Source organism: Callospermophilus lateralis, chromosome 5 (assembly GCF_048772815.1).
Source record: "Callospermophilus lateralis isolate mCalLat2 chromosome 5, mCalLat2.hap1, whole genome shotgun sequence".
In the NCBI taxonomy this organism is placed as follows: domain Eukaryota; kingdom Metazoa; phylum Chordata; class Mammalia; order Rodentia; family Sciuridae; genus Callospermophilus; species Callospermophilus lateralis.
Genome location: NC_135309.1, coordinates 102,294,978 through 102,321,830, shown reverse-complemented (window position 1 = coordinate 102,321,830; position 26,853 = coordinate 102,294,978). Strand labels below are relative to the sequence as shown.

Sequence of the window (26,853 nt, the reverse complement as noted above, 5' to 3'; positions counted from 1 at the left end):
CTACCCCTAGTGGTCAGCTCTAAGAAATGCTAAGACATGGGGTCTCTAAGAATCATCAGAATGCAGTGATCTGATCTTTTCTTTTCCTCTATCTAATCCTCTTCACTTAGATAATATACTCCCGCTAAGTACAACACACCGTCCTCAATATCAACTCCCTAAATGCTGCCCATCAGTGGTTTGTAGGAGATATAATCTCTGGACAAGTATATAAAAAAATTGGGAGTGAAGAAGATGGATAGTTTGACCTGTCCTCTGGCTGCTTGCAATGAGCCGTTGGGATGGTTTGCTGAACTAAGAGTGAGAAAGGAGGGAAGGGTCTTCTTGCTTCTAGGTGGAAAGGCTTACCCACTTAGTTGAGGTGGGATGTGGTTGTGTTTTAAAATCTGGCCTCATTAAACATGCAAATAATATAAATTCATTTCAGATTCTGGCACTAGGAAGATTGTCAGTTTTTTTCATTATGAATTTTTTTTTTTAGCATCCTTATGGGCATTTCAATAGGAAGTTGCAAGAAGTGTATTTTGAGCGGCAAGCCAGATGCCATTTTAAAGTGAAATCTTGAATTAATTAGTTAAGGCAGATAGCAAGAAGCAAACAAAAACATAAACTCCTCTACAGCACATAAGCAAACTGAAATAATTTTGGAGCAGTGAAGTTATTCACATTTCAACAATCTGACAAAAGAGTATCAAGATTTATTGAGTAGTTCATTGAAGACCCAAAAAGAAGCAACATCATATTTTCTACCTCAAATAACTTCATTTAATTAGTAAACACCATAGATATTAAAAATAAGAAAACTGGGTAATATAAATTAATAACTTTTCTCTTTATATGATAGTTATTTACCAGAGAAGGAAGTGATTTTTGCTTTAGAATAGCAACGGACTTACAATGATTTTTCTGTTATTAAACACACTTCATTTTTAACTTCAAGTTTAAATAAACATTATACATTAGATAAGTTTCATGTTTATTTAGCATTAAAGCCACTGCTAGAGAATGAAGCCATCCCTTCTGGGTAGCCAGGTTCATAGATTTTTTGTCAAGTGGAATAGAGGCCAAGTACCCACTGACTCCTTTGACTTAAGAGCCTGTGTACTGTGCACACACTGTACAAATTCACACAGCAGGCCTTTCTTACATATTGAAGAACTCAAGATTTCAAAGACAAGGAGAAAAAACATCACCAGGATCATGAAATTAAAATCATATTAATTTTGTGTTCGATAGCTTAGTTTTCAACCTGTTCATATATTTGTGCACATTACTAAGAAAGAAAAACATCCATAGTCAATCACTGCCACAATAATAAAAGGAAAATTCCTAGAATGTTAGGTACATAAATGTGAGAGAATGGCAATTTAGCTAACAAGTACAAGGAAAATGTGTACTTGCTTTCTGAGGCAGCAAGACAGAAAACCTATGTGTAATTAATACAAGTACAATCATAATAATTTGGTTTCCTCTAATTGAGATTGATCATATCTGACAACTTAGTTGATTATTATAGCTATTACAGAGGATCAAACCATTTTATGACTAATATAAACTACTACATAAGATATTGAAGTATATTTAAATCATACCATTTTTAATTATCTTTGAAAATATGTTAACTGATGTAGAATGCATATTTACAATTAGCTCTTGAAGTGAAAAAAATTACATAATTTTAAAATTGGGTATTTTTCTAAAAAACATACACAAAACCTTTTTGAATAATTATTCATAGGATGGATTGCAAAGCTTTCATAAACAGCATATTTTTGTTTTTGTTCAATGTTACAAAGCACAAGCATAAAAAATTTAAAAGGTGTATATGTATGTATGTATGTATGTATGAATGCATATATATATATATATATACTCACTGAATTGGCATTTGTTGGGTTTGGCCAAGGTCTACCACCACCTGGACCCCTATAAAACAATATGATAAATGAAATTTTAACCTATGCTTTGAATGTTTCACAATAAGTAACAAATCATAAAATATTAGTGTTTATAATTAAGTTACCATGCAATTCTGAAATTACTCTCTTTATGTTTATTTTATTAGCTTTATTATTTCTTAAAAAACTTTTATCATTTCATGAAACAGTTTCTTCCCAAATTAAATTGCTTCTAGTAAGGCCAGTTTTATTTTAATATTCTCTTTATTTTTATAAACAAATAATGGTAATAACCTATTGCAATTTATACATGTATCTAAATCATTATAACATTTTTGGAGCAAAAGTCACTGATTACGGAAAAAAAAACACTATAATCTTGTGACATCAATATAAGAGCCATCTGTATCTCATTTAAATTGAAATTATTTGTAAAATATAAGTAGTATTAATTTTTGCTCTAATTATTAAGCTATGAATAAATATAAAAAAGGTAACAAGAGATATCTTCTTTACCAAAAATCAAAGTATATATATGTGTGTATATATATATATATATGTATATATATATGTTACTTTATATGTCTGTATACAAAATCTATATTTCAGTGCCATTGATGATTTAGTTAGTAGTAATGAGGAAATTATAGTTCAAGGTAGTGGCCAGAGTAAATATTGGAAAAATAAGAGGTAACCTATGTGAATGCATGATAATCTCTTACTTTATTTTAGAGTGGAGGAGAATGTTGTATATTCCATGCCTTTTAAGGGCATACATTTTTAAAAACAAACTTAATATCCAGTTAATTAAATCAAAAAGGTCCCATTCTCATATTCTAGTACTTAGTGAGTAAATGCTATCTTGTGAAAAGGAGACTATTATCAGCTATTCTTTTGTAATTAGTACTATTCAAAAATTCCCTTTCCCAGGCTGGGATTGTGTAGTTCACTGGTAGAGCATTTGCCTAGCACGAGTGGGGCACTGGATTTGATCCTCAGCACCACATAAAATAAATAAAATAAAATAAAGGTATTATGTCCATCCACAACTAAAAAAAGATATTTTTAAAAATTCCCTTTTCCTCCAGTCACTAGGAGTGTGAAACTTTTTTTTTTTTTTGAGAGAGAGAGAGAGAGAGAGAGAGAGAGAGAGAGAGAGAGAGAGAGAGAGAATTTTTTAATATTTATTTTTTCGGTGGACACAACATCTTATTTTATTTTTATGTGGTGCTGAGGATCCAACCTAGCGCCCTGCGCATGCCAGACGAGCGCGCTACCGCTTGAGCCACATCCCCAGCCCAGGAGTGTGAAACTTTTAATTAAAAAAAAAAAAAAAATAGGTTCCCCGATTCTATAGACCTTAAACATAAAGTACTAGGCATTAAATAAAGATGCTATCCAAGTTAGTTATGGTATTACTCATATTTGGTTGGAATATTTAGATCTGTTTTTTGTTTTGTTTTGGGATTATCTGGGGTATAAGGGCAGGAAAGAGTGAATGTAGACCCTAAGAACATCACATTCTTAGGGTCTACATGTTTTTCCCAGTTTGATTTGAAGAATAGAAGAGTAAAGTAAGATACTAAAAGGAAACTTGATTAAAGTCTTGTCCATAGGTAAAAAAGATGAGGAGCACTTGCACTATCTCAGGAAGTTGTTGCCTTTATAAGATGATGATGAGATGATGATGATGAAGAGGAAGAGAAATTTACAATTAATTACTGACTTTAGAAAGATGATTCTACAGGTCCTAATGGGAAGAAAATAAGGTAAAATGTACTATGTGTTTTGATCAAGTAAAACATTTGGGTAGTAAGACCTAGCCAAATGACTTGTTTAATGTTAGATAAAAATGTAGTTAAAAAACTGGGAAATATCTACCTTTACACAACATAAAAATAAATCATATCCAAATCATGGAAAAATTTATATGATTATATATAATGACCTCATAATTTTGAAATATTATATCTAAATAATGCTATATAAATAAGACATTTTATATTATTTTAAAATCTAATATTAAAATAACATGTAAATGTTAAATTATAAACATACTGTTATAAATAATATAAAATATCTTTTGTTCATTTTAAGAGTTTGATAAATACTTATCTATTCCCAGCATATTATGTATTTATATTAAACTTTATTTTAATATTATAAAAGGTTATGTATTGATAATTCATATGGAAAAATATAAATTTTGCAAACACATACAATGGGGTACAATGAATAGTTCTAATAGAAAAATTACTTAAACTCAGTAATTCCCACTCCTTTTGGAAGTCATCAGTATCATCAAGAAAGTAAGCTATAAATTATAGCAGTCATTATTTTGAATGAAAATTTCTGTATAAGTGAAGTTATATAGAATCAGGCTGGCCTGTTAGAGGCATTTTAATACTGAATCTTAAATTTTTTTGGAAATCTGTGAAAATATAGTTTTTATTTAGAAATGTACCACTAAGTTTCCTTAAAAAAAATAATCTACAATGCATTTGAAAACATTTGGTCACAGTATGTAAATTTAACCTTAAGTTACTTAAATTAATATTTGGGTTTTACTTCTATACCTGTAACACTGCTTGTATAAACACTTAAAATAAATTTTTAATTTTAAATGACACTTTGTACAATTTATCCTGAGTTTAGAGCATGGAAATGTAAATATATCAATGTAACTATTTTTTTTTTTGGAGGTAGCCAATTTTTTTTTTAACAACAAAGTTTTCAAAATTTTATTCTAAATGGAGTATTCTATAATAAAGGGATACAGTTGTCAATTAGAGTAAATTATTTAATTTTTTAGTGGCCAAATTTCAGTATTTTTCATTTTTATTATATTCTCATGTCAAATAAGAAAGAATGACAAGCTAAAGAAAAATCATCCAGATATGATTTTCTGGCAGGTTTCTCCTTCCCAACTCACAGATATTTTAAGTAGTTAAGTAGTTTGAAGATACAGTTAAAAAAAAAACACCAGTTTTTTCTTTCATTTTTAAGGAACCCAACATTTAAAAAGATGACCAGAAAACAGCTACAAATATCAGTTAGGAAAACTTGTTTGCCCAGACTTACTTTGTTTTAAAGATAATAAATAATGAAGTGAATTTCAATTAATCTTACTCTTTTAAGTGCAATGGGGGTAAAATGTATTTTTTATGTCTCTTTAAACTTATTTTACTTTCTTGGGACCATATCGATAAAATAATTATTCTCTCCAATTTCCATACTGGAGAAGTTTCTCTGTCAGAAGAAAACATTTAGAAGTATATAAGTATTTACATTTTTGTTGTCTTTGAAGGAATCTAAATTTGTAGAAAATGGAAGATAGAATAAAACTCCAAAAAGAAATAGTAACAGAGCTGGGGCTGTAGCTCAGTGTAGAGTGCTTGCCTAGCACACAGATCCTCAGCATCACATATAAATGAATGAATGAATGAATGAATGTATTGTGTCCATCTACAATTAGAAATGTTAAAAAAAGGGAAAGAAATAGTAACAAATAATAGAAATTGAAATCTGTAACACTTAGAAAGTTGTGTGTGTGTACGTGTGTGTGTATGTGTGTGTGGGGTGTTACTGGGGAACAAAACCCAGGGTCACTCTACCACTGAGCTGCATCCTCAGCCCTTTTTATTCGTATTTTAACAAGGTTTCCTAAGTTGCAAAGGCTGGCTTTGATCTTGCAATCCTTCTGCCTTGGCCTCTTGGAGTAGTTGGGGTTTACAGACATGCACCACCATGTCCAACCAAAAATGTGAAATTCTTTAAGAACTAGAAATTACATTAATAGTAAAATACTACATAATAGAAAATATTTTAAAGTATCTAGAATACTTAAATAAGAAACCCAAACCCAAATATCATCATAAATTATAAAATTAAAGTCCTATCCATATATTTAGACCTTATAGTCTAGGCACTTAAATGTGCCACTCTAAAGTATAGACTTAAATATAACTGTGTGAAAGGAACTAGATAATCTTAAGCAGCTATTTGAGTATCTTAATGGTCACATGAAATTTTTTCTCTTACTATCCAAAACAGATTAAACTAAAGTTGGCAGTGTACAAAATAATATTGGATAATTCAGGATTGATAAGAGTATTCAAAATAATACCCCTTAAAATCTGTTGCATTTTAAATTGAGAATCTCAGGTAGGCAACTTTTATATATTTCTCCATTCTTCTGTTTAAGCTTTTGAGATAAGCACAAATATCATTCACTCCCTTTCGGAGTGATCATTAATAAAAATCTTTAAGAGACTCAAGAAGAGTCAGACTTCATATGTATTCATTTTTATTTTAAAAGTGAAAAGATATGATGGGAAAATATGACCTCCTCCCTGCACCCTGTTCTGTTAATTTTAAGTCTGGGTAGTATCCACCTATTAATCTATTTTCAATTTTAGCAAAATCATAAAAGAACTCTACATACATCAAAAGTGCATGTTTCACAGTCTATCTCCAATACCATTAAGTTATGGCAAAATTGTTCAATTTGATATGTAAGCATCTAAAACATGGAATGATGGAAAATATATTTGAGGAGACACTTATCGACTACATAGAACATTCCAATTATTTCTAATTTAAACACTTTATTTAGGCCACATCATGGAATTAATCCATTGATGAATTAAAGAAAGTCACTAGTAAGTGCATGATGTATATAGGACTTTGGGTGCAAGGTGAACAATGAAAAATAAATAAAAATTAAATAACAAACTGTATTACGTTCGACTGTTAGAAATATATTCCTTTATTCAGTTAGAAAAGTCTTTCTAGTTAAAAAAAAAATAAAGACCTTTAGTGTACTCTCTACTGAAGTGCATCTTGATTTTTCAAAAGAAAATTCATTCTGTGCCCTGGAAAGTTCTTTAATATAGAAAATATTACCACAGGAAATGCTTCTTGTGCTTAGAGTAGTCCCAGCAAAGCAAAAGTAAAGACACATAAATATTTGTAAAATTTAAAAACTTGACTCTTAGTAATCACTATCATTAAAATGAGGTAAGTGATATTCAGTTGTCTACTTTTGTAAAATCATAGTCCTAGTGTTGGCATCTCTTTATACTTTTGTATAGATTCTACAAGGAAACTGCAAAAAGAAACAGGCTAAAGGTTGTTATTTACAGAATCTGAAAATGAAGGGGGGTAAAAACAAATAGTTTCAAGGCAAGGACAAATAAAAGAGATTATGTTGTGAAAACTGAAGCACACTGCAGATCATGTTTACTTCATTTTGGTCCTACACCAAGACTGAAGTGCTCAAATTGCTTTAGAAACCAGTGTCAAGTTAGAAGACAGAAAAACAGAATACTTTGCTAAACACAAAAGTATAGCATTTTGCTTACATGTTCATTCCAGGCATTCCGGGACCACCTAAAGCATTCAGTGGGGGTCTCATTGCACCTCCATAGTTCTGTAATGATAACCAAGGGTCAGACTACCACAAAACAAAAAAACAAAACCAAAGAGGAGGGGGGAAAGAAAGGAGAGCAGGTTAATGATTTCCCTATATAACTTCTGATTGGATAAGGCCTGTGTAATTCATTCTTTGTAGAGTCCACTCTTGTATTTTTGCTTCTAGTTTAACAATTACTTTGGCTTGTGTCTTTTAAAAACTATATGAATATGGAAGATCATTGGAGCATATTAAGTGATTAGGGTATGGTTGCAATTAAATACTCAAACTTCATTAATTTCCTACTATCTCTACCTTGGTGAGCTTTTTCAAATAAAACCTTTCATAAATTCAACATTCTGTCCTTAAAGAAAATATTTATTCAACAGTTTTGAAATTGTCAGACCCAAAACAATTACATAAAGTCTGAAAAAAAATCAGAAAAACTCAACTCAAGGAAGTTGAATATAAATTTTTGTTCACAGAACAATATATCTAACATGGAAATGCACTAATATTTACAAATATACAAAACACAGAAAACTTTACTCAAAATATACATGCATGAATTATATGACTCAATAAACTTTATTTAATACCTATTACATGGATTTAAATATGAAGCCCATTGTACTGTTTTAACACGTGTATCATATTAGCTTAGTTTAGCTGCCACAGGGACCAAAAGGTTAATTTTATCATTGTCATGTTATTATATTTTGATACTATCAATGACTTTCACAGTTGGCTTTCTGATACTACTATACTTATTCCTCCTATTCTTTGGAGTAATATTTTTCAATTTCTTCCGCTGGCTCTTTTTATTTTGCTAACTCTTTACATGTTGCTTTTCCCCCAATTCTAGCTACAGTATTTTCTTCAATAAACATACATTTATGGGTAATCTTATCTGCTACCATTTGTTCATCAACTTTTTATATATTAGGAATTTCAAATCTTCGTATTTTATCATTATATCTTGCTAGGCTCCTAGATAATCCAAATGTTGAACTTCATAAAGGCTGTTTGCCTGTGGATACTACTACCTCATGCTTAACATATCTAAAAGTAAACTCATTTTTACTTTCTGATGACAAAGATCTTTACATTGCCTTCCTTTATTCTGTGGTGTCATCTTCCACACAACTGTCTAAGCTAAGAGTTTTCAGGAGCACTCTGATATTGCTTTTATCCACTCAATTTCCGTATTTAGTCAGTAACCAAAGTTTACTGATTCTACCTATGAAATAGGAAAAAAATTACTATCTCAAGAGCTATCAGTAATCTTTGTCATGTACTGAAACTATTGCACTATCTTAATCAGTTTCTCTGATTTATTTTCTTCCTTTCCCAATCTATTTTACATTCCCTCAAGAATTATCTTTCTAAAACTCAGTATTAAATTCATGTCACTGAAAAGCTATGATGACCCAGATTACCTATCAAATAGGTCTAAACCTCTCAGCATGGCTCTATATGGTTATTCAGAGTTTAGCCTATCTTTCCGCCTTCATTTCCTGTAATTTTCATTTTTATTCCCTATTCCTAACCATATTCTCCAGCCTACTGAATTTCTTGAAAATTTAGAATACACATTTCTATACTCATGTTCTCATTTTCCTTGATTTTTTTTTTTTACTTAGAAGGTGCTAAGATGACAAGGAAATAAATCAATGAGAGAAGGTCCATAACTTCAGCAGGAAAGACATACTTAATAAATTAAATTACTTAATTGCATACTATTCTTATTTGTATTAGATTGTACTTCAAGGAAATCTTATTTAAACATTTCAATTTGTGGGCTATGGGATAGTGGGATGGTTTCAATCTGTATTTGAGTCACTGGTTAAAAGGATAGCTATTTCCCTTAACCTGTGGAGCAAACACAGTGATGGCAGCAGCAGTATTAGCAAGAGCTTTCTGAGAAAACAAACAAACAAACAAACTAGTCACTGGAACAAAATATAAATGGTAAAGTAAACTAGAAATGTTTTACAAGAAATACGTTCCCTTATTTTTTGGTCTCCACGGATCTGTTTTATTTTATATTTTAAAAAAAAAACTTCCTTAGTTTTATTTTATATTAAAAAAAAAAAAAAACTTCCTTATAGCTCTGGGGAAAAAAAAAGCCACACACATTTCTTTAAATCTCCTGCCAGAAGTCAATGTCCTCTGCCCCTCTCTTATGTGTGAAATTAGGCCAAGTATTCTCCCAATGATTTCCCATCCTCAATTTCCTTAACTGCAAAGTGATAATATTATTATCCTTATAGATTTGATAGAAATAAATGAAATATAAAGTACATATCATAATGCTTGATGAATTAAAAGCAACACAGAACTTGGTACTCAAAAATTGAAGCTGTTCTTATGACTGCTAATAAAACTTATAAATGAGCCTTCTTTTCATCAGCTTGCCATGAATCCTTAACAGAATTACTAGCTTGTTTATGTGTGACTTCTTGAATTATTACATAAAGAGTATGTACATTTCTCTTTTAACCTTTTTCTATTATGTAATAGTTTTTCTAGATGTATCTACATATCCTGTTAGATATAAATAACCTGAAGGCAGAGTATCTGTTTTACTCATCTTTGTATACTCAATGCTTAAGTATGATGTCTGGCACATAGAAGGCCTTCAAAAAATTAATTAAACTGAATTATCACAGGAAATGTGTAAGAAATCATTCAATATAGTACACACTTGGTAGATTTATAAAATATTTTTTATTTTGTGAATAATATAAAGCAAAAAGAAATTAAGAAGAAAAGGAAGACTAACAACTGGCTTTCCAAGTGGTATCAACAAAGACAGAATGGGAAGAGCTAATTTAGAATCACTGAATTTTAAAACTGATGGCAACTATACAATTCCATCTGTTTAATCCCTCTTCCAATGCAATGTTCCTGACAAAATGGCTGTTCAGACTCTGATTAGAAAGTTTATAAAAAGTCTTTCCATGATTGGACAGTTTAATTTCCAGGAAGTTTTTCCCTGTATGGAGTTGAATGCTACCAACTATGATAGATTTGAAAATACAGAACCAGTTACTCTCTTCTTATGTGACAGCCTATCATATATTTTCATCTCACTATCTCTCCATCTAGTTTGCAATCCCTACTTGAATTAACTTATTTATACTTCAGATTTCTAGAGGAACTAGACATAGATGGGCAATTTTGGTGATTTTTTCTATTTAATCATATGACACTTACTGAGCTTAAAAATGCAGTTAGCTAGGTATATATTATTAAAAAATCAAGTAGAAAAAATGCAATACAGTTCTAGGAAAGATATTTTTCTTCATTAAATAAATAATCTTGCTTTTTTATCAAAAGGATATTAATCCAATTTAACAATCATGTACTGTTACTACACTTAGATCTAAAATACATTGAGGAATAGGGAAAACATGCCTGAATTTGGGACACACTGTTATTTCTTCATCCATGCAAAAAGTGTTTATTACACACTTACCATGTTCTGTGTGTGCAATTTGCCTAAATCAGCATTATTCAAGAATCACTAGACTATACATATATATATTTCTTTGCTTAGGACTTCAATTGTTCTAATAAATAACAATTTTCCTCCTTTATCAGATTGCTCTAAAATTATGGAAATAATATTTAAGAAAAATAGGTGATTTTTGTTTGTGATAAAGTTAGAGGCAACGTGCCAGAGACTGTTTCTATAATACAACTAAATAAAGGCAGACATTCTGTTCTTGGGAGTCATCTATATGACATCTGCTGTTACAGTTATTTTCACCTTATCATTCAAGAAACACACCTAACATCACAAATTTCACAGTCTGTAATGTGCATAATTTACATGGCAATTGTTATGAAGGTAAATATTTTATAAGATTCCTCCCATTCCAAATTATTTGACTTTTTTCTTTTTGTGGCATTCATACGAATGTGACTCAAGTTTTTATTTAAGTCTCTGATATTTAAAAAAATAAATGTCTGGTTATACAAGTAACTTCTTTTAACCCTTTTACATTTGTAATGCGATTTTAAAAAGTCATTGTAAGAGGGGCTGGGTTGTGGCTCAGTGGTATAGAACTTGTCTAGCATGTGTGAGGCATTGCGTTCGATCCTCAGCACCACATAAAAATAAATAAATAAATAAAGGTTTTAAATAAATAAAGGTTTTTGAAAAAAGCCACTGTAGAAATTTCTGGTTTCTGAGGTACACTAATACCAAACTACTTTATTACTCTCATACACAAATAGGTAGCAAGGATACTACTAATCCAAATGGGAGAAATAAACTGTTGTTTTCGAATTTAAAGATATAAAGAAAGTATTCAAATTTACGTAATAAACTTAGTTATTAAAACTCATCAATAAGAAGATTACTCACCAGAAATGGGATTTTATTATCTGTTGTAATTTACTTATAACATAAAACATATAGGTGTTTATAACATAAAGCATAGAGACCAATAAGCTTTTTATATCTGCATTTTCAAATGAGATCAAGCTTACGTATCACTTGTACACCTCTTCAAACACTGCAAAAGTGACTCATTTTAAATTATAATTTTTAGATTATGAAAAACTAATACTAATAATAATCTGAGAATGCCAAATGCTTGAAGAGCAGCTAGCTGAAAAATACGTGGACAGAATGAAGTATGTCAACTATATTAAAGGCAAGAAGTTTATGATGCTTATTTTCAATGAATCAAGAAAATCTTTTGGAAAAGATCCCTTAAGTTCTGTATAGACACATTGGTTGGTACAGTTTTAAAGACTAAAAGTATCTTTAGTCAATGAAATATCCTATAGTTCTTATAAATTCTAACTGCTACTAGTAGCCTAACAATGACAGGTTAACATAAATCATCATTTCTAATATAAGTAGAAACAGGAATAAGCAATTTAAACATCTAAATGAAAGTTTTATAAGATCTTAAGAAAATACTTAGGTAAGAACTGACCTAGATGAAACTGGTTTATTCTGGTTTGGGGGCTACCACATACATTTACAGAATGAGTTTTTTTCCCCCTCAATGTAATATGGCATCTCTGAGAAATATAGTTTTATGAGCCTTGTGTTTTAATATAGTTTATATTATTGTTGTTTAGGAACTCCTAGGTCTTAGTCACATTATCTGGGTTTTGGGCTCTTAATTCTTTGACTCAATTTAATTCTTTAAAAATAGATACAATGAAGCAAATTCCCAAAACTGTCATTTATAATACCTGCAAAAGCTAGCTTTATGATGTGCTAACTTCTGACCCATGCGATACATATTTGAAAGTCTGAATTGTCGGTTAGTTTCTTTAAAATACAATATCATAAAATTAATTTCTTCCACAAGAAAAATTTCCAGGACAAAACAAGGGTGTTTCAGCTCTAATAAACAATATCATGAAATTTGCTGAACACATTACCCACAGTTAGGACCTCAGTGTGTTTTTTTGGCAAGTTTTGGTAGAGCAGTCAAGTAACATCTGATATATACCAAAGTATTATCCTTGTTTAATAATATACACTATAATGTTTGTTTCTAAATAGTTTTCTAATGTAATGAAGAAATATGATTGTATATAATAATTGTTAATTATATTCATTAAAAGGTTTTATATTTTACATTTATCCCATTCAATATATTAAATTAACTGGGCTTTATATAACTCAACTATTTCCTTATCATGCTAAGCAAAAGGGTACTATTTATCTTTTTGTAATAAAGACTATAATATATTTCTATGCAGTATATTTTCTTGAGTAAACTAAAGACACATATGATAGCACCTTGTTAAAATATTGTCTAGTGTTATATCAATTTTGAAATATTACAAATATTATATCCTCAAGAGCCTGACAACTATGTATATGAAGACTTTTGTGTGTGTACATGTGCTGAGGATTGAAGTTAGAGTCTAATGCATGCTCTATCCTACACTCCCAGCCCCAAAGTATATCATAATTTAATGCATACACTAAAAACTAGCAAATAAGAGTCTGTTATATAAGATAAAGGCAAAAAGCTCTGCATCGAGTTTTCTGCACTGATTGTTTACCTGTGGTCCTAAGGGCACCATTCCTCTTGGAGGAGTCATTCTCTGCATTGGCCCACCCATATTTGGATGTCCTAAAAAAAGTATGAAGATATTAGAAATGTAATGGTCATGAGTGCTAAACTGAAAGCTAGCCTCCTTCCTTCTAGGTGTATCTGTATCTTATTTACCAAGTGTCTGATGACCTCTTATTTTGGTTTCTGAGGTCAGTTTCTGTGGTCACTATTTTACCTCTAACTACCACCTACTCACATTCTCCCTTAATGTCCTGGTTGAAAATTTCTTCCTACTCTAGATCGAGTAGAAAGAAATGCTTCTTTCCTAGCATTTGTTCCTCTTTCTAAAAATAGTACAACTGAGCTTTAAATATCTGTAGATATTTAAATATCTTTCAACATCTCTATGGAAGGACCTGATTATTGGGAATGTTAAACCAATGAAGTCATTACTTAGCATCCTCTTTGCTTCTGCCATCTTTCAGGTGGATTGACTTCTCTATCTGAAAAAGGCAGAGGAAATCATAAATGATATAATAATTTAGCTTCCTACTTGTTAGAAATTGTGTACAGTATTTTAGAAGTTATTAATTAAAATACAGAATTTTGGACATTTATGTATTCTGTTTTTTACTATTACCACCCTTACTATTATACATAACTAAAAGCTAGTTGAAAATATAAATCATTCAGCCATATTACTTGAAATTACAACTGGTAAAATTATGGAAGGCTTAATAAATAAAAATTTCATTAACAATAAAGAATTTCTCTTTGGTTCATTTTCATTTCTACATTAGTCACCTTGTTGTCGCGTTGGGTCCATTCCACTGGGGAGTAATGGCTGACTTCCTGGGACACCTCCAAGTGCCTAGCAATTTAGTAAACAAAATAAAAATTAAGTATTGTAAACATTTGTAAATAAGTGCTTTTAATATTTATCGTTTAATTCCTATAACTACATAATGCATTTAAGTATTTATCAAAATTTTTATATTTCACAGTAATCTGAAATTTCATAGTTCTATATATTTAATATAAGTTCTTGGCTCTAAAAAGATTCTCCTTTGCCCAATTTTGTGGCAAACAAAATAAGCATTTTGGGGAAAACAAAAGTCTACACAAAAGCCATCCTATTTCTTCCTCAGAAGTATAATGATTTTTCTAAAATTTAATTTGCTAAAGTTACTGAAATAACTAATTTAGCTTCCAAGTAAGTTATTTTGGAGGCTGGGGTTGTGGCTCAGTGGTAGAGTGCTTACCTCGCATGGGTGAGACACTGGGTTTGATCCCCAGCACCACATAAAAAAACTAAACAAAATAAAGGTATTGTGTCCATCTACAACTAAAAATATATATATTGTTAAAACAGTAAGTTATTTTTACAGAATATTTTACTTATTTGTTGTTTCAATAGAAACAGGACTAAAATGCCAACAGACCAATGTATTTTTTATTTTAGTCACATTTGACCTAAGAAATGATTAAGAAAAATATTCCTATTAAGTTCAAACAATTTGATTAGACAGGAAAAGGAAACTAGAACTGAAAAAGATTAAGATTAATAAGGATTGTTTTACGCTGGAATACAAAATAGATAAGGTTTGCTTTATGCTGGGATACATACTAAACACAAGTTTCTAACAGTTGTCTGAGCAGCATGTAGAAGTGAATCCACCTACTAGAGATTTAAATTTGCTGATGTTATGAGTATCCACACATCATAATGAGAACTTCTATAAAGATTTTCTAATTTAACTTAAAATTAGAAAATCTTGTTTAGTGAAATATTCAAATATTTCAGAGAGATTTAACATTGATAAACTTACAGAACCTGATAAGAACTGTTTCCTTAATTGTTTTCATTTGCAATGCAGTAAAGAATAGTAATTTCTTAATCCACTTTCATAATTCTTTTAATTTTTTTGTTTACAAGCACACCCAATATATATCTATTATAGAGTTCCAATTATAAGCTTTTCCTTGCTTACTTCTCTAGGCTAATTTTTTGTCACTGGCACATTCACATTTTAATCTTCACCTATACAAATTTCCTTTTCTCCTATTCATGTTTTCATCAATAATATCCAAATGCCAACCATTAGAACAAAGACGAATGCACCAATTTTTTTTTTAAAAGGAAAGAAAAACAAGACAAAATACAAATCAAACTTAAAAATCTTTCCTCAGAATGCTCAAAGTGGCCATTGTTGACGTGTTTAAAATTTCAAACTTACGAAAAATTGACTGAATAGTACATAAAATCACCATATAATTTGACCCAGTTCCCCAGTTGTTAATATTTCATCACATTTGTCTTATTTCCACCCTTTTTCTCATGATCCCTTTCTGTTTGTTCCTGTCTGCTGTCTGTCTATCCATCCATACATCTACATGTGTGTATATGTGTGCACATGCATGCACCCACACACACATACACACATACCTGTATTTCAGATAGCCATTAGGCATCAATATCTGGATTATCAGAGTATTCTTATTAATTGGATACACCACTTTTAGACCCTCTCAATAAACAATGAGTTTGCAAATCTAAGTATGTGTACAGGTACAAACATATGCATACTCATGTACATCTATAACTAATTTTTATCTCTATTTGTGTGTATTTATGTGGCAGGCACATCTGTATGCCATAAATTCAGTAATACAATAAATCCATAATCTCTAGTTGAAATCAGATACCTCAGCCCTCTTCCTTTCTCATTTGTAAATATCTAACACTGGAAAACCTGGCTTTCATTATTCTCAATATGTGTTCTTATTTACTAATCAGTGTATATAATATAAATCACATCATAACCACAATGGCCACTTCCTATCTTTTCATAGCCTCTTTCTAGCTCCTGGATTTCCTAGCATGGAGGGAAGGCACAGATTTTTTTTTAATGTGTTCTTAGAAGATATACCTCACTTTTACAGAACTTGTATACCACCATAACTTATTTTCTTCTCTATTATCTCCAGATTGTAACCTCTGTAAGCATGGGGCCCTATCTGTTCCAACTAGCACAGAATGATAAATAATTATTTAAGGAATAAAATTTAGATTAGATAATTTTAGAAATCATTAGTGATACAATTGTGAGCATAGAACTAACTTCAAAGAATGAAGACAAAAGTAAAATATTTAATTCTTAGCTGGGTATGGTGGCTCAAGTTTGTAATTCCAGCAACTCGGGAGACTTAGGCTGGAGGATCACAAGTTTGAGGCCAGCTCCAGCAAGATTTTGTCTTGAAGTTAAAAACAAAACAAAACAAAACAAAACAGCTGAGTATGTAGCTCAGTATTAGGGTATCCATGGGTTCAATCCCCAATATGAGGAGAGGTATGGTGGGGGTGGGAGGGGAGATTTGATTCTTTAAAAGCACCAAAATGAGGTAAGAAAGGAAACTAAAACTGAATAGGTATAAAACTAGGAAGACAACCAAAATCAGTATCTCCTCAGAATACATGAGAGTTTCAAGAAGAAAAAAGAAGCCAATACCATTAATAGTTATAAAGAAATGAGGGAAGAGGAGAATTGGAAATATATGACTAATCAACATTATTTTCAATTGTAATCATGAAGTTCTTGCTTTTTTAAGTTTTCTCAAACTTAAGAACTTTGACACTTAATTCCAAGTTTCATTGTAGACAATGATGTTTTTTCGCTGGTAACGGTTTTCTTCAAAATTTTACTTTTTCTAATTTATCTTAGAATAGCAGAACAATTGAAAAGTCTTTCTTGTTTCTACTCATCACTTAATAATGTAGCATAATCTTATAAAAATCTTGAGCAATGTAAAGTTGTCTTTCAAAATGAGTCTCTATAAATTCTTGAGCCATTAATGTTTATCTTTCAGAATAAGTCAAATCTCTATCTTTTAAAATACCTTTTATCAGTCCTGAGATAACCAGATGACAGCTTTTGTTCATCAATGGGAATAACTGATATGTTCCTTAAATCCTTAATATCAGAACAAATAAACTTATGCATCTTGTGGTTGAGATGATTGCCATAATTGTAACATGTTAAACGTATTACATTCAGACCTGTTTAATTAGTTGGAATTTTGGCACATGTTGTTTTTCTGTAAAAGATCTTTACTTTCATAGAAAAATAACACTAATTATGAGGATATGTAAAAACAGCATAGTATCAATGATAATAAACACTTGTGAGCCAGTGTATCTGAATTATGCCAAATTCCTTATATTTATTATTTTATTCAATCAATGCTTACAATGATTTTTTGAGGACATTACTATTAATCCTTTTTTTATGATGAAGATTATTATTTGTTCACAGCTAAACTATTGATAAGTAAGTAGAATCAAGGCTTATAATCACATCAACACATTCTAAAAGTACTGAAACACAAAATGTAAACCCTAGGATTTAAAATAAATGAAGTAACAGAAATTTTACCAAAGCAGAAGTAATTAAATGGAGGAACTGCTTGATTCATAAAAGAATTATTTCATCTATAAAGGATGCTTCAGGATTTCAGTGATAAGATCCTCTAGGAACTTAAGGTCTGGTATATATTTCCTAGACTAAACACTCTCTGATGATGAAAAAAATAGTGAATTTCTCAACGCTTTCAAGTTATAATTTAGTTAACCTGATTGTCCATCACAAGTTTTTAATAGGTCTTTCAATTATATGATATGAAGTAGAATTAGATAATCAAGAAATGTTAGAACTAGAAGGAATTTTAAAAATATCTGAATCTATTCTCTCATTTTATGGGTAAGAAAAACAAAGCCTAAAAGGTCACCTGCTCAGAGTCATACATGATTGGTTTTTGGACTGAAGGTGCATTACCCACCTAGGTCCCTTGAACAATACTACCATTATTTTCTTTTTTCTCTAAAAATCCATCATCAATAGGGAAGATATCGAAATACAGAAATATTATTTAGGGTAAGACTGTTCCTATATATAAGTCAACATTTGATATATATTTTTAACTTTTTGATTTTAATCACTCAACTATGAAGATGAATGTAATAGCCCTTTGTCACATGCAACTATTTCGATTTAAATTAACTAAAATCATTCAAGCTAAAAATTCAGGTCATACCAGTCACATTTCAAGTGATTAAACATGCTATTGCACATGACAGTACAGATATAGAACATTTCCATCATGCCAGAAAGTTCTACTGGGTGGTGTTACATTAGAATATCAGCTTAATAAGAAAGGGTATTTTCCTTAGTTTATTCAGTGACATCCCCACATTTAGAATGGTGCCTGGTACATAGTAAGCCTCAAAGAATAGCTATTGGATTTTTTTTTTCTGAGAGTGATTTTGAATAGTCAATGAATGAGTGGCAATGCATTTTTTAGGTTGGATTATATCCAAAAAGGATATATTTGAATCTAAAATAATGAGATATGTTTTGATGGAAATTAAATATTATATCACAAATCTCCAGATAACTCAAACTGGGTAAGATTATATACTGTTCACTGTCTAAGCTTTTCTTGGTTTGCGAAAGAGACGGTCAGGTCATTATTATTATTATTATTATTATTATTATTATTATTATTAATTTTGCCATACATACTGAATTTTTTTACTTACTTTGTTCTATAAATGTAGAAAATAACTGAAAGAATGTGTATGTGTGTGTGTGTGTATGTATGTTTGTGTGTTTGTGTGTTGGCATAAACCATAAACTAAAAATTTATTTTTTCATGAAGAAAAAATATGCCTTGAAGATGGTCTCAATGGATTTTAAATAGTCATTTAAGTATATTAATAGTAATCATCATAATAAAAATAAGAAGCTCCTAATGACAGAAAGTGATATTTTGACGGCCAAAAAAACACAAAACACTACTTTATGCTTTGCAACACTACTCACTAATTTATATTAAACATGTAAAAATATTTAATTTTCATTTATTATTATTATTACTATTATTACTATTATTTTGGTACTGGGAATTGAATCCAGTGCTTTACTATTGAGATAAATCTCCAGTCCATTTCATTTTGAGACAGAGTCTTATTAAGATGCTGAGGCTGACTTTGAACTTACAATCCTCTTGGTTCAGCCTCCCAAGTCACTGGGATTATAGATGTGTGCCACCATGCCTGACTTCATTTTTAATTTTTAAAATTAGAAATTCCCTAATAGAATGATAAGATTCCTATTATTTATTCTATAAAACAGATTTACCTTATTTGTTTCATATTGATATCACTAAATAAAAGTTAAATTCTACATATGAAAAGTTTTCTAAAACTAGAAAATTACTGGTAGAGGACATGTGAAATACTATTTATCTTAAATAATAGAACATGTAATGAAGAATAACTATGCATTTTGCTTGAAATGTACGTCTTGGTTGCATGGGGATATGGTAAATTTATTTTCAATATCTAAGTGTCCAAGCAAAATTTTTTTTCTGTTCAAATGCGTGCTAATATTTTCCATATCTGAAAAGTAAGTCTTATTAAGATCTGCTTATCTTTTGCATCCATTGTATTTTTCTTCTTACCAATAGGAACTGTACATTAAATATTACCAAAGGACAATCATATATATATATATATGTAATTACCAGATGAATAAAATATTTGTATTTTCATTTATCTATTTATATAATTAATAATATCTTTCTCTAATCACAGATGTTATACCAGCTCAATGCAAGCCTTAAAAAAGATTGAAATTTTTAAAAAGCAAAATTCACTCATAATCCTACTACTCAGAAATAAAGGATATGGTCTTTACAGGTTGTTTTTGACAAATGTTAGTATATGTGTGGTAGGGGTAAAGATGAATGAGAGAAAGTTTGTACATTTATGTAACAAAGGTGATATATTTACATATGTTTTATATATATTACATATTTTTACATTTGGTAATACTATAATATTATCATAAACACGTTAGCATATCAATGTTTACTTCTATAGCATGTCTTTTAATAATTGTACACTATTTCACTATTTAAATATAATTTATTTAACCACTCAACTATTATTTGACAGATATGTTAGAAGGTCTCAGTAGAATGGCCAGATGTAGTATGTTTTTAGACTACTGAATTCAACTTCAGCATATAAAATGGACAACAGGTTTTACTATATGTTATCTCAATTTTTGATACTTTTTTCAGGAATGGAGAGAAATAGAGTATAAATTTGCAAAATTACACAGGATCACGAAATCAATAGTTTATTCTTGGTGTTACTTCATTAACAGTCACTGTATTTCTGGTTGTCTTGATTCTTCAACATAGTGTTGAATACATACTGTGAATTTTTTTGGATTAGATATTTTATCCATGAATAAAAGAATAAAGACCTGTTCTACTTTAGGTTATGTTTCAATAAGGTCCCCTTCTGAGAATTGAACCAAGTTCAATGTAAAATTGTATAGTCCGATATATTTTGTAGATTTAATTTCTTTTTTTATTCATATAAATGTCTGTTCATTTATATTTATTCCCTGTTATTTTTTTGTGATTTGATTTTCAACATTTTAGATACTATTACCTGTTCTTATATTTTTCAGCATAGTAATATCAGACCACATTCTGAACACCCAGTCCTATAAATATACAAACAGTATAAACTATTATGGATTTAGTCTGAAATTAAAAAAAAGATTGGAAAATCCCGAATTAAAATCTGTAGTCAAATTAGTAACTATAAGTTGTAAAGGTTATGTTTATTAAAGATATATCTTTCATATATTCTAAATGCATCGTCGATCCTACTGAAGAGGTTAATATTTCACTTCCTACTTTCTTAGAAACAATATATAAATTTTACTAAATCATGATCAATTTAAATGAAACCTAAATTTAAAATATTTTGATATATCATTCTAATTAGACAACAAAATAGTTGACACTTCTATTTTAATGACTACATAATGAAATAGAAGAATCATCTTTGAGCCTGAAAGGGTCATGCTCCAAATAGATTAAACATTTTCTACAATAATATTATTCAAAGTACTAACATGAGTATTTAAAAACAGCATAAATATAATCACTTTAAGTTTGGACAACAGATATCTGGATTACTGAAGTTTAACTAAATATGTGTATGAGTTGGTGGGTATAACAAAAAAGAGCCACTCATAGAGGAGAAGAATTGTTTTAAAACATGTTTAGGTAGTAAAGACTTTACAATTTTTGAAGAAAGACAGCCTGTATAATAACTTTATTATCTTCAAATTTTAAAAATGTTTCCTTAAAAATTCCAAAGACATTACATAGTTTTTCTTAAAAAATGTCAAACAATCTAGATTTACAATTTCACATCCCTACCAACAACCTCTTCTTAGAAGTGTGTCTTCAATTTTGTTAGCCTCTATAGATACGAAATCTAGCACAGTATCTTGCAAATGTCAGGCATTTTGACAATGTTAAATGAATGCAATTATTCAATGCATAATTCAAAACCATTTTCATCACTGCTACAGAATATATAGAATCGGAAATATTCTGGTAATACACAAAAATTTCACATTTTGCTAATTCACTTTTTCAGGAACTTCCTAGACTTATGCTATACAAAAAAGCTAGGGAAGGGTATTTGAAACATCATGTAAACTCCAAAAAAGATGCAAATTTCTATTCTCTAAAAAGAAATTTAAAATACTTAGACAACTCTATAGGTAGATATGATTGTCAATATATACAGGTTCACCCATAGAGAAAATATTAATTCCCATATGTTGAAGCATTTGTGTACTTCTCTTTTTTACTTCATGGATCATTCCCTGGTCCCATGTACTGAATAGTGGATTCAGTCTGTAGGAGAAAAATGCTCCAGCTGCTAATGTGAAGAGTGGCAAGCATCAAAATATGGGATGACCCAGAATTGGTTTCTGCTTAAATTTCTCCTTTGGGATGGGGGTCTTGGTACTTGGCTGTGCACTAGGATTGGAGAACAACAGCACACTGGGAAACTTCAAAGGCATAGCATAATTTCAGTATAAGTTTGGAATGGAGAAGCACAATTTTGTCACTATGAAGTGAATTAGCAACTAACTACCTTGTTCCATTTTGATAGTGAAAAAAGTAAAAAAGGAAAGAGAATAAGAATGAAAAGGAATTTATTGTGATAAGAGGGTTTACTTTATATTGGGAATATTACTGCAGTACACAATAACAGAATTAGAGAATGTGACAATTATTTGTGAAAATTATTTTGATATAAACATACCATACCATCACTTAATTTCTGCTTTTATTATATACACACAGGCACACTGCCTATATCCTCAAGTAAACAACAACTCCACAAGTAAAAAATTATATTTTATTCTCCTTAGTAAATAAATATTAATTTTAAAAAATAAGAACAAAATATTGTGGAACTTCAGAGCTCTTGTGACTAAAATTGGAAGCTTTATTGTTAAATATTTTCTTATTAATAAATCTAACTCTTCTAGAAGTAGCTAATTATTTGCCTGAGATGACATTATAACTAGGCAACATTTATATGAGTGTTAGAGCATGATGTTGAAGCTATATTATATGAAAGTAAACCAAGATACATTCACTGAAAATTCATTGTCATCTTTTAAATGAAAGGATAATCAGCATTTACCAAAATTATCTAAATCTTTAAATTTAGGATCAAAGTATAAGGTAGACTCCAAAAGTTGACAAACATTTTCTGTGAAGATGCAGACAGTAAATATCTTACCATTGCAAACCAAATGTGGTCTCATCATGACCACTCAAATCTGTACTGTACTGTAAATGTAGCCACAGAGAATACATAAATAAATTTATGTGGTACCATTCTAATAAAACTTTATTTACAAAAATAGCCTATAGGCAATAGTTAAACTATATATTACTAGAAGTAGCATTAAGTGAGGTAGAGAAAGGATAATTTTATATTTTATCTGATAAGAAATATTTGTGACATTTTCAAGTTCTTTATCCATTTTTTTAAAAAAACTTAAGTAGCACCAAATCTTACCTGATTAGGTATCCTCAATGGGGGCCTTGGACCTCCAGGGTACCGAGGTGACATAAAAGGCTATTGAAGTAAAACAAATAAATAAGCAAACAAAACAAACAAAAAACCAGAACAGTACAATGTAAAAAACAGTTCTGAAAATAAACTACTTTTTAAAAATTTTAGAATTATACAAAATGTAAACCAATTTACTTTCTTATGTGACTGCTTTCAGCAGAATAAATGTTTCCAAGAACAATTATCACCCTATTTTTTAAAAATAGTTTTTTAGTTGTAGATGGACACAATATCTTTATTTTTATTTATTTATTTTTATGTGGTTCTAAGGATCAAACCCAGGACCTCACATCTGTGAGGCAAGCGCTCTACCACTGAGCTACAACTCCAGCCCATCATCCTATTTTTATTTTGTAGAATAGTTGCAAATTTTTCCAGAGAAAATATAAAAATATCAAAGATATTAAACTAACTACAGTGAACTTTTTAGAGTTATGAATTGTTAAGATAATAATGATAATAGTATCTAATTGGCCAAAAGATTTTTGAAAAGGCAAATGAATCTCAATAAAGACTTCAGGAGGAAGCTTTTAAGATATTTTATCACTATATATATATATATATATATATATATATATATATAAATTAAGTTCAAAAGATAAACTTTTGACAGAATTATAACATTTGATTATCAATTTCCTTTAATGACATAAATTTGCCAAATTTAATCTTTTCTTTTGTAGTTGTTTACAATGGCAAAAAAATTTTAAGATTTTTAAAAGTTTATAAGTTTTAAAGTTAATATTTCATTGCATGTTTTGAACCTACAGATTATGATGTATATATATTTAGCCAAAGAAAAAATGGTCTTTTATTAAAAGTCAAGCTAATTTATGTTGTTGGATGAATCAGTTGCTCTCCTAAAATGTGTTGAATCTTTCAATCCAGAAAATGAAAAATGTCCTAAATGTATCATTTTAGTGATTGTATAATGTGGGAGAATATTTTACATCACTCAGATGTGAGAACCAATTTTTTTTACAAGTTTATAAATTATGCAAAATTCCATTTTTGTTGCATTTTTAAATCACTGAAAATGTTTAATTTTGTTTACTGATAATCTCAATACATAATTAATTAAACATAAGATTCCTTACATGTAACATAAGCAGGTTATTAACTCAAAAAGGGTTGCATATTATTAAATAAATATAAAGAATGATTTAATATAAATTGAGACTAATTTAACAGGTAGCAAGTAGATAAGGTATGGGCAAATCAAATTTAACGCACTTTACAAAATTAAATCCTATATTTATACTGTATTAGAAATAGGCCTATAGTTTATGCTCAAGACTACATGTTTTCTAGATCTGTTTCAAAAGTAGTCTCTGAAAAAGAATATCTAAAAATTTCTGCCAGACAGATTTTTTTCTAAAGTATCTTTTTTTTTAATACACCATTGGTTTTTAAAAATATTTCTTTAGTTGTCAATAGACCTTTATTTTATTTATTTACATATGATGCTGAGAATCGAACCCAGGGCCTCACATTGCTAGGCAAGCGCTCTACCACTGGGCCACAACCCCAGGCTTCTATAGTATCTTTTAAAGGGTCTGACAAATCAACAAGAGGAACTTTATAATTAAGCTAGAAATTTGGTTTTTTGTTCACTGTGTTCCTATATGTTCATATGTGCACAGGAATTCATTTTATATGAACAGAAAAAAAAAAAGGAATTATTCAGGTAGTAGAGTAATCTGGAGCTGATAAAATTTAGGGAGATATAGCAGTTTTAACAGTGTATTTTAAAATGTTTAGGTTTCACATATTTGATTAAAATTGGCTTCCTTTTTCATTTCTGAAACTATTCTAAATTGGATTCATAAGTAAACTACATACTGACAGCTAGACACTTATTCTAAAATTCACTCTCCTCTGTTATATTCTCTTTCCTTTCAAAATCACCCAACTTCACTTATGAAACTATCTTGTAAATTTTGATTGAACTTTTGAAATTTAATAATTAGATACTGTGCCACTGGTTTTGTAATGGATACCTTTATTTTACAATGTGATGTTTTATAATATATTCATTAACTCAAAGTATAATATCAGTTTATTGAAATACGAAAAAATAAAAATTTACTAATACTTCCTATCTATAACAGAATCACTTTGAAATGAAAGGTGGAAATTATGTGAAAAATATTACTAAATACCAAAAGTTGGGATAATACTAAGTGCTTTATTTGAAATGGAGAATTTGATATTTCCATGTTCATCTGAATGCAAAAAGATGTTACAGTGTTTGATTTTATCTCAATAAATACATAAAAAGCATTTGATAAAATACAGCATTCATTCATGTGCAAATCACTAGAAAAACTAGGGATAGTAGGAATATACCTCAACATTGTAAAAGGTATATATGCTAACCTACAACCAACATCATTCTAAATAGAGAAAAATTAGCATTCCTTCTAAAACCTGGAAAAAGACAAGGATGCCCTCTTTCACTACTTCGATTCAACATAGTCCTGGAAACACTGGTCAGAACAATTAAACAGAAGAAAGAAATTAAAGGAATATGAATAAGAAAAGAAGAACTCAAACTATCCCTGTTTGCCGATAACATGATTTTATGTTAAGAAGACCCAAAAGACTCCACTAGAAAACTTCTAGAACTCATAAATTAATTCAGCAAAGTAGGAGGACACAAAATTAACATCCATAAATCAATTGCATTCCTATACATCAGTGATGACTCAAGTGAAATATAAATTAGGAAAACTATTCCAATCACAATAGCCTCAAAAAACATACATGGGGATAAATCTAACAAAAGAGGTGAAAGACCTCTACAATGAAAACTAAAGAACTCTAAAGAAAGAAATTAAAGAAGACCTTAAAAGACAGAATAATCTTCCATGTTCTTGGATAGGCAGATTTAATATTGTCAAAATGAGTATGTTACCAAAAGCACTATACAGATTTAATGCAACTCCTATTAAGGTTCTGGTGACATTCTTCATAGAAATAGAAAACCAGTTATAAAATTCATTTGGAAAAATAAGAGTCCCAGAATAGCTGAAGCAGTCCTCAGTGAGAAAAGTGAAGCAGGAGGCATTGCAATATCAGACTTTAAATTTTACTACAAAGCTATAGTAAGAAAACCGGTGTGGTATTGGCACAAAAACAGACATGAAGACCAATAGTACAGAATAGGAGACATAGAGACAACCCCACATAAATACAATTATTTCACACAAGACAAAGGAACTACCAACAAACATTGGAGAATAGAGAGCCTCTTCAAAAATGGTGCAGGAAAACTGGAAATCCATGTATAACAAAATGAAATTAGACCCTTATCTCCCACCTTGCCCAAAACTCAACTCAAAGTGATCAAGGACTTAGGCATTAGACCAGAGACTCTGCACCTGCTAAAAGAAAATGTAGAGTCAACTCTCCATCATGTGGGCTTAGGAACCAAATTCCTCAACAAGACTCCTAAAGCATAAGAAATAAAAT

The 26,853-nt window shown here is 29.9% G+C and overlaps 1 protein-coding gene across 6 annotated transcripts in view; it reads right to left on the bottom strand.

Moving 5' to 3' along the window:
* Nucleotides 1-26,853, bottom strand: part of Ssbp2 (single stranded DNA binding protein 2) — a 335,480-nt gene that overhangs the window by 38,542 nt on the left and 270,085 nt on the right. For 4 of the 6 annotated variants that reach the window (XM_076857059.1, XM_076857062.1, XM_076857061.1 and 1 more), the window contains 5 exons: nucleotides 23,323-23,382; nucleotides 14,154-14,220; nucleotides 13,357-13,427; nucleotides 7,262-7,353; nucleotides 1,878-1,926 (listed from right to left, as the gene is read on the bottom strand). In XM_076857059.1, the coding sequence (XP_076713174.1) occupies nucleotides 1,878-1,926; nucleotides 7,262-7,353; nucleotides 13,357-13,427; nucleotides 14,154-14,220; nucleotides 23,323-23,382 (339 nt within the window). The remainder of the gene's footprint in view (nucleotides 1-1,877; nucleotides 1,927-7,261; nucleotides 7,354-13,356; nucleotides 13,428-14,153; nucleotides 14,221-23,322; nucleotides 23,383-26,853) is intronic. The other 2 variants (XM_076857060.1, XM_076857063.1) reach the window with 1 other exon arrangement.